The sequence below is a fragment of the Wolffia australiana genome, chromosome 4 (assembly GCF_029677425.1).
Source record: "Wolffia australiana isolate 7733 chromosome 4, ASM2967742v1".
Lineage (NCBI taxonomy): Eukaryota > Viridiplantae > Streptophyta > Magnoliopsida > Alismatales > Araceae > Wolffia > Wolffia australiana.
In genome coordinates, this window is record NC_135838.1 from 1,580,303 (window position 1) to 1,596,776 (window position 16,474).

Consider the following 16,474-nt stretch of genomic DNA (forward strand, 5'->3'; position numbering starts at 1 on the left):
AAACTAAAACCAGTTTCGTCCAGTTAAACCCCAGACTGGTGTTCAGCTTGTTATACTTCTTTTTTACTTGTCCTTTAGATATGAGAAGACCTACAATTTTAAATTCAGATATGATATTGCTTCAAATTATTTGAGTTCAAAGGTTTCGGATAATGCTTCATATTTAATCTTAGGCATGAAAGCGATGATGATATGATCCTGGTTTGCTATTAAATGAGAAGGATACAATCCCATATTGGGACTGATCAAGAGGGAAGAGAGAGATAGAGAGATAGAGGGGACATCGGCAGAAAAAGCGTCGCCAGGAGGATGAGGAGAGTGCTGCTTTCAGTCGTGCTGGGAGATTTTTGGCAAAGGCCAGAGGGAGAGAACATGGCAATTGGGGGAGACAAGGGAAATGACCCAATTCTTCTATTTATATTTCGCTCCACTATCCCAGAGAATTATATCTATATTAAAATAAAATAAGAGAAAAGGAAATTAGAGAAATATCTCTAGTGGGTAAAATGAAAAAAAATGTTGCCAGTAGGGCTGAAATGGTAAAATAATCGGTTAGATTTCTCTCCCTCTACTTTTGAATGTGTAACTTGATTTTACCTCTCTCTAGTTGAAGTTTCTGTTGACTTCCAGGAGGCAGGATTATAGTCAGGTTGCTCACGTTATAGCTCTTACCTCAATTCACATCTGAATCAAAACAGATTTTCAAAGACGAAGTCTCAATTGTCAAGTAATTTACGACTTAATTGCGCTAGTTTTGTCATGACTTGCCCTGAATTTTCATCTTACCTGAATCGCAAATTGTTGTAGAGTGAGTTAATCCTACCTTGGGTAAAACCCATTTTGGGTAAAGTGTTACGAAAAATCCATCTATAATCTATTATTACTCCCACAGATGGAGCCGATGGAGTTAAAAAAATGGGGATCGTGGTGGAGATGCATGGGGTCCCGTTGGTGCATCTTAATAAATCGACGCTGACAAAATTGGTCTCCTCATTCGGACGGCGTAAGAGTATCATCTCGACAGGGTTGGAATTCGGGGACCCAAACGTGGTGTTACTAGATGTTGAAGTGATAGAAGGGGAGTCGTTACCAGAATCAGCGTGGTCACATGGACACACGAAAACCTTCAAGGTCAGAATAAGCCACAAGACTCCCCCAGCAGCACCTTGCGAGTTCAGGGGCTCCCTCACCAGACCCCCGTCGGTGTGACCTACCATGGAGGAAGGAGTTGAGAGCGGCAAGGAGTCGAGAGCGGCAACAAGATGCAGGGGGAGAGCGCATCATCGGCCTTACCGCTGACATCGGCCACTGTGGACAAGGTTCAGAAAGACCGAAGCCCAAGACGGAAGAGGATACGGCAGATAACTAATGAAGCTCTTCACTGGTTCAAGGGCGTGGTTTACCAAAGGGGGAAACTGGCTTTAACGGAGGCAGATGGTAAGAAGACTTGAGTGGTGTCCGGGCAAAATGGTCAGGTGCGCTTAATCGCGGACAATCGATCAAAGAAAGTGAAATCTCGAAAAAAAGCCACACGAGGTAAGCACCAAATGGTCAAAGCTCCAAGGGAAAAGAGATCATAGAGTCATCAAGCCACATAAAGGAAATAGGGACAGAGGAAACTCAAATCACACACCCGACATTGCTTGAGTTGGCAGAGGTAGTGGAGGTGACACCGGAGAAGATGCAGGGAGGGCAATTATCATATAATAGATGAAGTGTGTATCGTGGAATGTGCACGGTCTACGGGATGAAGGGAGACGGGGAGTGGTGGGGAGCTATTTATGGGACTGGGGAGCCGATGTGATCTGCCTACAAGAGACGATGTTGGAGAGGTGTGAAACAAAAGAATGGAACTTGGTGGGACGAGGTTTTCTCGAGGGCTTCGTGGCCGTGAATGCCACAGGTAGATCCGGGGGCCTATTGGTGGCATGGAATACGACGACCTTTGCTAAAGAGGGGTCATAGACGGGACAGTATGTGGCAGCAGTAAAAATGAAGAGAAGGAGCGACGGTTTTCAATGCTTGGTGGCATCGGTTTACGGCCCTGTTATTGCAGCCTTCAACACAGGTTATGGGGAGGAGCTGGAAAGTGTAGTCTCCCTCTTTCACGGGATACCATTGCTATTTGGAGGCAATTTCAATGTGACCTTAGAGTCAAGTGATAGACCGAATGGGATGGGAGGGCAGGATCCAGGGTCAGAGGCTTTCTGGTCTTTCATATCCGAGACGGGGTTACACGAAATGGGACCGACAAATTGTAATTACACTTGGCGAAGTACGAGAGGCCCTACCACATTTTCTCGCCTTGGCAGATTCCTTTGCTCGGTGGACCTATTGGAAGAGTATCCATTGGCAGATGTACGAGCACTTCCAAGACTATTATCTGATCATGTTCCAATTATCTGGCAAGCTAATGTTGGCAAAAACAGATTCACCTATTTTAATTTGAATCGCTCATGGCTACGTGAGAAGGGATTCAAAGAAGAAGTGATAATATGGTGGACAAGTCAATCAGCACAGGGCACAGCCACGATGAGGCTGGCCACCAGATTGGCAGGTCTAAGACAACGCCTCATTGGGGTGAAAAAAAATATCCGAGAGGGAAGACGCCAGCGAAGAGATGAAGCCCTTTCACTAGTCCAACAGTTAGACTCCATCGAAGATACAAGATGCCTGGTCGACTCCGAACTTAAGGGAAGAAAAACATGCAGAGAGGTAGTGGAGGAAGAGGATAAGAAGTTTGAAATGGATTGGAGGCAGCGGTCGCGGCAACTTTGGCTGAAGGGGACACCAACACACGGTTCTTCCATATGGTGGCGAATGGAAGGAGAAGGCCGAATCATATACCACGTGTGAAAGTGGGAAACCATGAAGTCGTGGGGGCACAAGGGGTGGGAGAAGCACTAGCAAATCACTTCAGAACAGTCACTAAGCGGGGGGCTCGCAACCAGTGGAGATGGGAAGGTAGAATCGTATCTCGGTTATCACAAGCACAACAAGCTGAGCTAGTGAAGCCTTTCTACTTGGAAGAGGTACGAAATGCGATCCAAGGTTTGAATGGAGAAGGAGCCCCGGGCCCTGATGGACTCCCAGTCTTCTTCTTCAGCGAATTCTGGGATGTTGTAGGCTCAGACGTGATGGATACATTGGACGAGTTCCGGATGGGTAACTTTGGCATGGAAAGACTGAATCGGTCACATTTATTTCTGTTGCCCAAGTGCTCGAGAGCAGTGAATGTGGGCGACTTCCGACCCTTTGCTCTGTCTAATTCTATCTATCTCATCATTGCCAAGGTGTTGGCTAACAGGTTGAGAGGGGTGATTGGGGGCCTAATCGGACCCTTTCAATCCGCCTTCATTCTTGCAAGACAATTTGCTAGACAATGCGGTGGTGGCAGGAGAGATCATTTCAGCTTGGAAAAGAAACGGGACAAAGATCTTTATTTGGAAGGTGGATTTTGCAAAAGCCTATGATTCACTGGATTGGAAATTTCTATGGTCCGTCATGCGAAAGCGAGGATTTCCCGAGGACTAGGTGGCCTGGGTGCGACGTTGCGTTACGTCCCACTCTTTCTCAGTCTTGGTCAATGGCCGGGCAGGAGGATGGATCCGCCCATAGAGAGGAGTCAGACAAGGTTGCCCATCAGCCCCATTATTGTTTGTCCTTGCAGTAGACACTTTGGCCACATGTACCCTTAAGGCGTGCGAACACGGCCTACTGCGCGGCTTTCACACGGCGAGCTAACCCAGGGGTATTCCACTACTCCAATATGCGGATGGCACAACATTCTTCATGGAAGGAGCTGCGACAGAAGCTCACATCATATCATCCCTGTTAGAATTATTTGCTGATTTCTTGGGGTTATGTCTCAACAGAGAAAAGTCAGCCTTTGTGGGATTCGGCCTGTTGTTGGAGGAGGAGATCCAATGCGCTAATGCGCTAGGCACACCCCGAGGTTCGCTACCAATGAAGTATTTGGGTCTTCCGCTGACAGGGAGATGCCTCCTAGCTTCAGACTGGCAGCCAGTGATTGACAAGGTGGAGTGCAGGTTGGAGGGCTGGAAGAACAAGGTGTTATCACGAGGGGGTCGCCTGGTACTTTTAAGGTTGGTGCTCTCAGCGATCCCTATATTCTTCTTGTCAGTATATAAAGCACCAGCAGTTGTGACAAAGCGGCTAGAGGGATTAATGAGGCGGTTCTTTTGGGGAGGTGGGGGAGAGGGGGATCCTAGGGGGATACCCCTAGTGGCGTGGGATGTGGTCTGTAGACCTCTGAAACAAGGAGGGCTGGGGGTTCTCCACTTGGAATCCATGAATTCATCATTGCTGGCTAAATGGGTCGCACGAGTTATGACACCAGTGGAGGGTCTTGTTTTCAATGTCCTAAGAGACATGTATGGCCGTGATATGGATTGGGAAAGGCGATGGGTGAGAAGTAGTGGGGAGTCCCCTTTTTGGCGCAGCCTACGTCAAATCATCCCTCGCATCCGTGAGTTATTTGATGCCAAACTGGGAGATGGGGAAGGCTTTCGGTTCTGGCATGATAACTGGTCCAAACAAGGTACATTGAAGTTGAAGTTTCCCAGACTATTTGCTCTAACAAGGAACCCAACTGCCACGGTTAGCGAATGTTGGGACGGGGCTTGGGTCCCAACCCTCTCTGAGACATTATCAGATCTTCTGTTTGAGGAGTTTTTGGGAATGCAGGAGATCCTCCTACCTCTCAGTCCTTCAGGAGATTATTGAGACGGATGGTTATGACGGGGGCCACCTTTCTCGGTGAAGGATGCATACTTGAAGATTCGAGGGGTGGCGAGAGATGACCCAGAAGTCAGGCAGGCATGTCACATAATGCTGAAACTAAAGATTCCTCTTAAAGTGAGAATTTTTGGCTGGTTGTTGAGGAGACGGAAACTCGTCACCCGGGTCTATCGGCGAAGGTGGGCACCAGCAGAGCCCGTCGACTGCCCCTTGTGCGCTAGGGGCGAGGAAGACTGCTCACACCTTTTCTTCACCTGTCACCTCGCTCAAGGAGTATGGGCTTCGCAACAGATTTCAGGGGTGAATATCTCCTCAGACGACGATTTTTGGGCATCAGTCACGACGGGTGGATACCGGAGCAGAATGGAGTGGGGGAGAATTCTCGCAATACTGGGCGGTATGGTTGCACCGAAATGAAGTGGTGTTCAAGGGAGGAAAGGCTTCAGTCGAGAGTGCCATATTTGATGTTGAGGCACTAATATCTTTTTGGGGGGTAGGGGGATAAAAGCAGGATGTGCAGTCATAACTGTAAATGATGTGTACATGACTTTGTTTTTTTTATAGTATCAGGTGGGCCACCAGTTTCGGGTGGTCTGCCCTATTTTCTTCAAAAAAAAAATCTATTATTACTCTGATCTTGGACTAACTAGATGTCAATAGTGCCTTTTAAACGGCAGCATTGGTCATATTCCGTGTATATTCAGTTAAGTTATTAGCTTAAATGTTCCGTCTTGTCAGGTTTTAAAGTATGTGGAAGGCCTTTGCTGGGTAATGCGATACTATTACCAGGGCGTCTGTTCGTGGCTATGGTACGTCTCATGGTTTCTTAATATTAGTTGTCTTCTGCTCGGTATTATAATTCTCTTGAGATGCATACCTTGGATCAACATTTTGTGAGAAAAAAAACAGTATACAATCATCCCAACCCTATCTTTTTTTGAGTTCTGACTTAATTTCTTTTTATTATTCGTAGGTATTATCCATATCATTATGCCCCCTTTGCTTCTGATCTGAAAGGCTTGGCTGATATGGAAATTACTTTTTTCCTAGGAGAGCCATTTAAACCATTTGATCAGCTAATGGGAACGTTACCAGCTGCCAGGTCAGCTAAACGTTCATTGACTTGGATTTTTTAATTGTTGGGTACACAATCGTGTAAGTTTATATCCTTACTGACGATGTGGAGCCTGCTTTTCTGCAGTTCAAATGCGCTTCCTCTTCATTACAGATCACTGATGACAGACCCAAGATCTCCAATAATTGCTTTCTATCCGGAAGGTAAATTCAACAGCTTTTCCCTGTATTTTGGCGAACCTGACTGTTGGGGAAGAGAAGAAGAAGATAATGACATAACTTAAACAGAGTACATGTAAGGGTATATGTACCCTAAGAGGGAGAGAGGATAATAGGGCTAATGGGCTTATAGAATAGGGCCCATTAGCCCATGAGGGATAGTCTATCACTAACACCCCCCGCAAGCGAAGTATGGATATCTTCCATACCGAGCTTGGAGACGGCACGTTGAAGAAGAGGACGGGAGAGTCACTTGGTAAGGACGTCCGCTGCCTGGTCGGCGGATGCAACAAAGTCCAGGTCAAAGATCACTTCGTCAACTCGCCCCTTGAAGAAGTAGCGGTTGCGCTCCATGTGCTTGATGCGGCCCTGTTGTCCAGGGTTCTTGGCCAACGCAATCGTCGACTTGTTGTCGCAGAAGAAGTGAATCGGGCCAGCATACTCCACGCGAAGATCGTGAAGGATGCCGTAGATCCACTAGCCCTCAGAGGCCCCATCGGCGAGTGCGCGGTACTCGGCTTCGGCGCTAGAGCAGGAGACTTTGTCCTGCTTGCTACTTTTCCAGCTGACGAGACTGCCAAACACAAACGTGCAGTAGCCCGTGGTAGACCGATGATCCACAACGGAGCCGGCAAAGTCAGCATCAGTGTAGACTTTCACTGTCCGGTCAGTGCTGCGAGGGAAGAGCAGGCCCTTTCCGGGGCAGCCCTTCAGGTACGCAAGGACCCGGTGGGCGGCCTGATGGTGAATCTCCCGTGGGGAGTGCATAAACTGACTGAGCAGGTTGACGGCGAAGGCGATGTCGTGCCGAGTGTGCGTCAAGTAGAGGAGCTTCCCCACCGGCTGCTGATACCGGTGGGAATTCGTCAGCGGCGAATCCTCCCCTTTGCCCAACTTCACGTTGGGATCAATGGGAGTGCTCACCGGCGCACAATCGGTCATCCCTGTCAGTGCCAGTAAGTCGACGGCGTATTTCTGCTGCGAGACGAAGATCCCACGGGTGGAGTAGGCTACCTCAAGGCCAAGGAAGTAGCGAAGAAGGCCTAGGGCCTTGATCTCAAACTCCTTAGCCAAGGCAGTGCTGAGGCGGACAGCTTCGGCAGCATCAGATCCCATGATAAGGATGTCGTCGACGTACACGGCAAGAATGGAGACACCGGTCGGGCGGTGACGGAAGAAGAGAGAGGCATCTCCATTGCTCTGAGTGTACCCTTTGGTCTTCAGAACAGAGGAGAACCTCCCAAACCACATGCGCGTGGACTGCTTGAGTCCATAGAGGGACTTCCGCAGTCGGCACACGTGACCGGGGGGGCCGAGTGAGTAGCCCGGGGGTTGCTGCATGTACACCTCCTCCGTCAAGTCGCCGTGTAAGAATGCGTTCTTGACGTCGAACTGGCGGATGGCCCAGTGGAAGTGCGCTGCAAGCGCCAGAAGAAGCCGGACAGTCTCAATCTTCGCCACGGGAGAGAACGTCTCGAAGTAGTCCACGCCATAGGACTGAGTGAACCCCCGAGCCACAAGCCGAGACTTGAGGCGTTTGAGAGTACCGTCCGCATGATGCTTCTTGGCATTAATCCACTTGCAGTCCACTACCCTCTTGCCCGGAGGTAGTGGAACGACGTCCCACGTGTGGTTCTTGAGGAGAGACTGCATCTCCTCGTCCATCGCCGCTTTCCAATGGGGAGAAGCGATAGCATCGGCTAAGCGTCGAGGAACAGGATCCGACTCGATGCGGGTGAGGAACAACCGGTAGGGAGGACTCAGCCGGTCAAAGGAGAGGTAATGAGAGAGAGGGTAGAGGGGGGCCTTAGTGCACTGACGGACCCCTTTACGTAGAGCAATAGGCCACCCCAACTGATCGTCACCATCGACAGGAGAAGGAGCGGAAGCAATGGGGGACTCCCCGGGAGGAGCAGTAGACGACACACCGGGAGTCGGAGGAGACTCACCGGAGGGCCAGGGTAGACCGGGAGGGGGGGGTGACGAGGGTTGGTCACCGAGAGAGGAGGAGGGTGATGCACCGGGGGTTGACAAGGATGGGGGGCCGGAAGGAGGAACGGAGACCAATGGGAGAGGGAGAGCTGCCGAAGGGGGAAGGGCAGGTAACGAAGAAGAGGTAGAGGACACGTCCAAGGACCCCGCAGGAGGAAGTGAGGAAGAGGAATCAAGGGGAGAAAGATCCGGAAGTGAAGAGGGTGGAGTGGGAGTGGTGGACTCCGCGATTGGACTTGGCCCCAAGGGGGGGCCGAGGGAGCCTCATCCAGCGGAAGGCGTGACGAGGTAGAGTAGTCCCCAAAATAGGGTTCATGCTCGGCAAAGGTGACGTTTGCCGAGATGAAGAACCGCCGAGAAGGCGGATGATAGCACCGGTACTCTTTTTGGAGGGAAGAGTAACCCACAAACACACAACGGAGTGCGCGTGCATCAAACTTCGTGCGTGTGGGAGAAGTATCATGGACGTAGGTGGTGCAGCCGAAGATGCGAGGCAAGAGTCCCGTCCGCAAAGAAGCATTCGGGAATGCCACAGTCATCCGGTCTAAGGGGCTGGAGAACTCCAGGAGTGGGGTGGGGATACGGTTAACGAGGTGAGTACTCGTCAAAACCGTCTCTCCCCAATAACGCCCCGGCGCCTTGGAGTCCAACAGCAATGTCCGCGCCGTCGAGGTAACATAGCGGATGCGACGTTCAGCCATGCCATTCTGCTCGGGCGTGGCCACACAAGAGGACTCGTGGAGGATGCCCCGGTCGGCAAAGAAGGAGGCGAGGTCAGCGTTGAAGAAGTCCCGGGCATTGTCGGAACGAAAACGCTGGATGCCTCGACCAAACTGTGTCTGTACCATGGCTCAAAAGTGTCGAACATTCTGCGCAACCTCCGACTTCGCAGTCAGGAGGTAGACCCACGTATAGCGGGTAGCTTCGTCCACAAAGAGTAGAAAGTAGCGGTGCCCTTTCAGACTGATCTGCGTGGCCGGCCCCCAAACATCACTGTGGACTCGGAACAGCGGGGTCGATGTGTGAGACGAGGATGAAGCAAAGGAGGATCTGCGATGCTTGGCTAACTGAGAAGGTTCACAAAGCATAGTCTTAAGGTCCACGCCCGAACACAACGTGGGAAAAAGACGCTGTAAAGTGGAGAAAGGTGGGTGTCCAAGTCGCTGATGCTCCATCAGAAGGCGTCCCCGACGCTGCTCAGCCACCGAGAGAAGAGTCCGGTGCACCATGAAGCACTGGGAGCGGCCTCCATCGTCCAGCATCAGCAGTCCGTTCTCCCGCCTAATCGGTGTAGTCCGGCCCACCTTGTCAGACAGAAACATGCCGTCAGGTTGTAGGTGGAAGGAGCAGGAGATAGCATCAACTAAGCGCTGCGGAGACATAAGCACGGCCCGCAGGTCAGGGACATGGAGAACGTTGTGGACCACACCAAGGCCGTCCACATAGACTGCCCCGATTCCGGCCACACTGAGACGTCCACCCCCGGCCGTGAGGACAGTGCGGCCACCACGATGCCGCTCATATGATACAAACCGGGCATTGCTCGGGGTCATGTGTTCGGTAGCCCCCGAGTCAAGGACCCAAGTCGTATCGGAGACGACAGGTGAGTGGAAGGCCGTATGGCCACAGTACCACGCATCTGAAGATGAAGGAGTGGAAGACGCACCCAAGCCACCGAAGTAGGCCGTGGAAGGATTCTGCAGGGCAGCCATCTGGTCACGGAGGCGGGCCAAATCTGCCTGAAGCTGGTCCATGGTCACTGCGGAGGTGCTGGCGGAGGAGGAATCAGAATGGGCCACCATGGCCTTGCCTTCTGCGGCCTCTTTCTTCTTTCGCCAGTCATTCAGGCGCTTCTTGCACTTGTTCTTCCCGTGGCCCAGTTTGCCGCAATACGAGCAAATCGTTGTCCCAGCTGGAGGAGCGGCGGAGGTGGGCGTAGGGAGGATTGACGGTGCCTTGCCGCCTGAAGGGAGGGCAGAAAGTAGTGCGGTCGACTCACCCAGGGGGCCGGAGGAGGGAGTCCCATGGAGGAGGAAGTGGCTTTCCTCTTCTTGAAGCTCCTTCACCAACTCCTCGAGGGCAGGAGGACCTTCCTTGCGGTGCAAGGCACGACGACGTACGTCATCATACTCGCGGTTCAGGCCGCTGAGGAAGCCCATGATCCGCAGAAGAAGCACATTCTGGAACGTCTTGGACGTCGGATCGTCGGGCGGTAGGTAGTAATCCACTTCATCCCACATCTTCTTGTGGGCAAGTGCATATTCAGAGATCGTCAACGACCCCTGACGGAGATTGCTGGCCTGACTTGCAATGGAATAAAGATGCCACCAGTCGCTTTCCCGGCCACAGAAGGAGCGCACCTGATCCCAGAAGCCTTTCACCGTTTTCTGATGCGGAAGACGGTTGCGGAAATCTGGAGCCAGGGTGTACGCATACATCCAGCCGAGGATGAATGGGTCCTCAACGTCCCACGCTGCATAATGTGGGTGGTCGGCGGTAAGGGGGTCTTCAGTGCAATGCTTGAAGAGCTGGCGTGCCTCCAAGGTGGCCTCGACTGCGCGGCGGCTGCGGGCTGCGGCTGCTGTGCGTGCGCGGCGGCTGCGGGCTGTGGCTGCTGTGCGTGCGCGGCGGCTATAGGTGGGCGATGTCAAACCCTAGGGAAGGAGCTCTGGAGCTCTGATACCATGTTGGGGAAGAGAAGAAGAAGATAATGACATAACTTGAACAGAGTACATGTAAGGGTATATGTACCCTAAGAGGGAGAGAGGATAATAGGGCTAATGGGCTTATAGAATAGGGCCCATTAGCCCATGAGGGATAGTCTATCACTAACACTGACACAACAATGTTTTTTCTGATAGAGAGATATAGACTTAGAGGTAGATATAGAGATAGAGATAGAAACATTGAAGAGCAATGTTTACAGGCCTGGATCGGATTCTGAATCCCCTCCGTGGAGATCTCCCAGACAATTCAACATCTTCTTGTCGACCCTAAAAGAAGGGCTACATAGGATTAGAGGATGATGACGAATCTATCATCGTTGTCAACTTCTGTAATCAACATTATCATCATTGTCTGCAGTTATGATATGGGTGATGCTGTTGTTTTTGTCATCCTGGCTACATATTGAATGATGATGACGAGTCATCATTGTTCTCTCGTCATCTGAAAGAGACGAGGTAGAGAGTAACATTTAGCAGGAGAAATTTTAATGAATAAAATCAATTCATCTTCCCCTTGTCGTCTCATCCTCATCATCTGTCTGTCTCATGGAAAATGAGCACTAGGATGACCCGTGCTTGTCAACCTTGCCCTGGACGAAGGACGACTATGTTCTAGTCATCGTCATCCTGGGTACTATTAATGACGACAAACATTAGGGCTACATCTATTTAAATGGAAAATTATCTAAAGAATGACGAAAATACCCTTTACTATCTTTGGGGGTCCTAACATTTTCCTATTGCAGACTTTCAGATTGACATGAATGGCAAGAGATTTGCATGGCAGGTGGTTAATGCACTAAACTTAGAACCTCTGTGATCCCAGGTTCTAAACCCCTAAAGTTTCCTTCTGGCAGGGTGTTGCCAAGCTTCCATTCATAAATGAAAGATTATTGCTCTCTGAAACGAAGAAGCTCGAGGGAACATTAACGGTCTGTTCGATTATTTCTTTAAATATAACTGTATTCATCAACATTTATCCTTGACTTGGTTTTTTATTTTTCTTATATCTAGGAAGAAGAAAGGATGCGGAATAGCGCTATGCTTGATATAATCTATGTATCAGATGATCATCTTTTAGCTGAGCTGATCAAATCATTGTACCGTAAACGATCAAGAAACCTTCTAGGACAACAGGGTCCTTATAGTTCTCAGATTGACACCAACCTTAGGTCTCTCTTTTATATAGTTCTTGGCAGTTCTCTATATTTCGATGAATCCTCTTCTATGGGAAGTTTTATATTTTTGATATGTTTGTGGACGCAGTGATGGGATGAATGGGTTTCTGTGTCTTTCTGAGAGGAATGATATCAGACCAACAGTTCCTTCCCCGGTGAATGGGTTGAAAAGCCTGGAGAATAATCATACTTGGTAAGCATTCTAATCATCCCGAGAACATTTATAGCTTGTTAAATTAACCCCTTTTCTTTAATTCGAAGGATCATCAGCCATTTGCTTTATCTCTCTATCTCTCTCTCTCCGACTCTGTCTCATTCTGGATCTAAAGTTCCTTAATATCCTTTGGACAAACCTTGGTTGAGAAAAAATCTCCAGGCTTCGAATTAAGGATACAGAAATAAGGTTTAGGGTTAAGTGATTTAAGGGTTTTAGGGTTAGGTTTTAGATTTTGCAAATTAAAGCAAAGGTTTAGGGTTTTATTTATTTATTTTGAGGAAGATTGACAAGAATGTGGTTTTTTGTTGCACAGGAATGCGTCATTCATCAATCCCAGGGATCATTGTCACATCCCCGAACCACCTGAAGGGGTTATGATACCGCTGAAGGTATCTTCTAACAGTTAATTTTAGGAGTATATTTTCTGGTCGAAATTTTCTGCAAATTGTGCCATCTGGATGCGACAAATCTTCTGTTTGTAATGATTGGGATTGCTAGTATGTGTCCTATATCGTATGATATCCAGTGAACTGCTCAAAAGGAAGCGTGTCTTGTTTTAGATTTAGACTAAGGCGAACTTTGACTTTTTCAGAAAGTGAAGCCTTATTCAAAGTAAACCTCTCCTAGAGCATGGCTTAATCTTTTTACTCTCTATATTCAAGATTATCATGAAGAGTGTTAACTTTATGCTCCATATAATTGTGAAATATTGCTTCAAAAAAATTCTCGTAACAGTATTTTGAAGGTCACATTTTGTAATCTTTTCTGTTTTCAAATAAATCTAGAATTTTTTTCCTCAATGATTATAGCGGCAAAGTTTCTTGCAAAATTTAGTTACCCGCTCAACTTTTTCTTGCAATTTGGCAATTTGGTAATATCATACTAGTTGAGTTCGGAAAAGCCAAGACTAAAAATTGTCTACCTGCATTCCATTTTGATTTCGGCATCACATTATTATTTACTACTTGCTTTATTGATCGTGAATTAATCTGTACAGACAGTGAGACCTTATGATATGAAGCCATTCCCGGTGTTATGGCATGAAGATAATGGCAGGTCTTCCCAATTCAGAGAAAGGTGCCCACTTAGATTCTCTCTCTCTCTTTCTCTCCCTTTTTTCAGCGACCTGAATAAAATTATAGTTTCTTAGTATTCCACATTTTATCGCTGCCTTTCTCTTCATCCTGTTTCAACGACTTGGATAAAAATATTTTTTTCTGAAAGAAACTTGGATAAAATTATAACTTCTGAGTGTTCAACATTTGCCCTCTGTCTCTGTCTCTGTCTCTCTCTCTTCCCATCTCAGAAACCTGAATAAATTTATTACTTCTAATTATTCCACATTTCGTCTCTCTCTCTCTCTCTCTCTCTCCCTCTCCCTCCCCTATTTCAGCGATCTGAATAAAACTCTCTTCTAATTATTCCACATTTGCTGTCTCTCTCCGTCTGTTTGTTGTTTCTCTCTCTATCTCTCTCTATCTCTCTCTCTCTCTCTCTCTCTCTTTCTCCATTTCTGTGACCCAAATAAAATCATCACCTCAGTATTCCACTTTGTGCATCTCTCTCTCTCTCTCTTTCTCCATTTCTGTGACCCAAATAAAATCATCACCTCAGTATTCCACTTTGTGCATCTCTCTCTCTCTCTGGCTCGGTCTCTCCCTCTCTCTCTTCAAAGTATTCATCATTTCTCTCTCTCTCTCTCTCTCTTGAGTTGAACAACCAAAGCATACTATCAGTTTCACACTCCATATGTTTTATCTCTCTGATGACAAATCTCTGCATGACATCTCAGGGCGCAAGTGTCTGGGTCTATCTCTGGGCAACTCCTGGGGGATGCCGCCCACCGCCTTATCAAGAACACCCTCCAATACAAGCCCACCAATGGTGGTCCAACCCTGGTTGACCACCCCAACCGGAGGCTCCCAGGGCCCCAGAGACCCTGGGCCGGGCCCCATCCTGGCCCAATGGGCTTCTACGGCCCAGAAAGAGCCCAGTTCGACGGCTATCCCAACCAGCACTTGGGGCTTCCCAATTACGTCAACAGCAGCAGCAGGATTGTGGCTCAATCCACCAGCTTTCTCGGAAGGCCCGAGTTTTATCCTCGGGCAGAGATGTCAAGTATGAGTATATCTGAACGAGGGCCGAGACCACAGAGTTATAGCAATAGTGGACCTGGGTTTTGGCCAGGCCAGCGGCCAGCCCAGGGCGGCCCCTCTAGGGTGCCGCCGCCTCGGCCGCCTATGAATTGGATTGGTCAGCAGCCGTCACCTCCACCGCAGGGCAGGTATCCAGCAGGGATGAGTTATGGGAATGTGGAGATGGGTAATCCTTATGTTGGCGTTGTTCCTCAGCAACAGATGGGGATTCAGCAACAGAATCAGCAGCAGCAGCAGCAGCAGTTGAGGATGGTTTATCAACCTAGGCTGAGGCCAAGGAGGCAGGACAATGCTGACCAATTCTAGAGATTCCCTCTCTGTTTCCTCATCTCGCTCTTCGTCTCCGACTCTTTCTCTCTCTCTCACTCAATGTATCCAAGGATTTTGAGTTGTGAGGGATGATCAATGAGGCAAGGCTGGCCTCAGGCACAACCATTGTAGTCAGATGTATCTCTCTCTCTCTCTCTCTTATCATCTCATTCATGTATCCATGATTTTTGCCAAAATTGGGGTTCCTCAAATAGGAAAGGCTGGCCTTAATCACCAACCTTCCAGTCTGTTCTCTCTACGTCTCACTGTCACTTTATCTCTGTTATCTCTCCCTCTCTCTTTTTCTTTCTCCTCATCTCTCTTAAAATCTCCTTTCTCTCTGTATACAAGGATTTTGAGACACATGGGATGATCCATGAAGCATGGCTGGTATCAGGCATGACAATTCTGGTCAGTATTCTCTCTTATAAACTCATTCTCCATCTATCCATGAATTTTGAGAATGGGGAATGCTCATCAGCCAATGCTGGCCTCAGGCACCACCCCTTTTATTCAGTTGTACTCTTTCTCCCTCTTTCAAGAGAGCAGTGAATAAGAATTTCTGGAGGTTATTTAATGAATTAAGAAGTGTAGAGGCCATAAGATTAGGATTTACTTTCATTTAAGGTTGTGCAACGCAATCCCATGGAATTTAGAGATTAGTATTCTCCATGAGTAGATAGAAACACATTTTCCTCCAAGTATCCTGCATCTTCTTCCACAATTACATCAGTTCTTCCATGACCCTGCCATGCAGACTGGCTTCACCCTGTTTGTCACATCTGTCTTTTACGCATGTGAATTTCAATGCATGGCTACTAAATTTTAACTTGCGGTCATCACCCATGATTTCCATATACAGCAGCCATGCACGACATGCTAATTGGTCACCTGCATATCCATCTCCATCTTTTTTTTGTTAATCATATCATCAACATATTCCTTGAGTCAATTTTTTTCTGCCTTTCATGTGTGTGTTGTTCGCATGCACAAGTACCAGTGGATCCCAACAAATCTCTCTCCACTTCGTTCACTACCCTTCTCCTGAGCTCCACCTTTGCGCAAACTGCACATTGGTAAACATTTTCTTATAACTTAAAGATAACAATCTTCATTTTATTATATCAAGTTCTAATATTTTTACTAATTATTTTTAAAACATCTCCATGATTTTCTCAATTGTATTAAATAAAATATATGTATTTTTTTCTCATTGCTTATCTTGGCACATTTTAAATATACATCGCTTTCTGTAATCGTAAGAAACTGTGATTTTTTTATATCTTTTTCTTTCAGGACATTCCCTTAACCCATGCAAGTGGAATAAGATATATTTTTTATGAACTCAATTTCTCAATAAGACCATATTTACCCCTAAATTGAGTTCATATTTATTGAAGAGTTTATTTCTGATACTTTGTTGTGGTGTGGATATTTTTACTCTATATTGTGTAAGGAGTGCAAATTAGCTAAACATAAAAACTCCGAAGTTAAATTAATGAATGAAAGAAGCTGGCATGATTGAACATATCCATAATGACGTTTGGGGTTCATGTCTAGTGTCTAGTATGGGAGTAGTTTGCTCTTTGTTTTAGGTTTACTTTGTTGATGTGGCTGTTCCTCTAGTCTAGGGCTCGCGTTCCACAGTTACAATTGTAGTTCAGCATATGATCAGCACCTAGTTTGATGTAAGGATAAAGACCCTTAGGTAGCATAATGGAAGAACTATCAAGTTTTTCGGTCCTTATTTTATCCTAGTTATTATACATAATTTCTCACATGTTAATATCCATAAAAAGGTATAGCAGAGACAAATACTGCAAATGTTTTCCCATTCCTAGA

General features: G+C 47.6%; 1 protein-coding gene across 2 annotated transcripts in view; it reads left to right on the forward strand.

Annotated features, from left to right (window-relative positions):
- The window catches only part of XRN4 (exoribonuclease 4), a 33,696-nt gene extending 18,630 nt beyond the window's left edge, over window positions 1-15,066 (forward strand). For both annotated transcript variants that reach the window (XM_078574764.1, XM_078574765.1), the window contains 10 exons: window positions 5,500-5,570; window positions 5,735-5,863; window positions 5,963-6,039; window positions 11,519-11,559; window positions 11,630-11,704; window positions 11,787-11,944; window positions 12,039-12,143; window positions 12,481-12,556; window positions 13,165-13,244; window positions 13,960-15,066. In XM_078574764.1, the coding sequence (XP_078430890.1) occupies window positions 5,500-5,570; window positions 5,735-5,863; window positions 5,963-6,039; window positions 11,519-11,559; window positions 11,630-11,704; window positions 11,787-11,944; window positions 12,039-12,143; window positions 12,481-12,556; window positions 13,165-13,244; window positions 13,960-14,629 (1,482 nt within the window). In that variant the 3' untranslated portion in view covers window positions 14,630-15,066. The remainder of the gene's footprint in view (window positions 1-5,499; window positions 5,571-5,734; window positions 5,864-5,962; window positions 6,040-11,518; window positions 11,560-11,629; window positions 11,705-11,786; window positions 11,945-12,038; window positions 12,144-12,480; window positions 12,557-13,164; window positions 13,245-13,959) is intronic.
- Window positions 15,067-16,474: the final 1,408 nt, after the last annotated feature.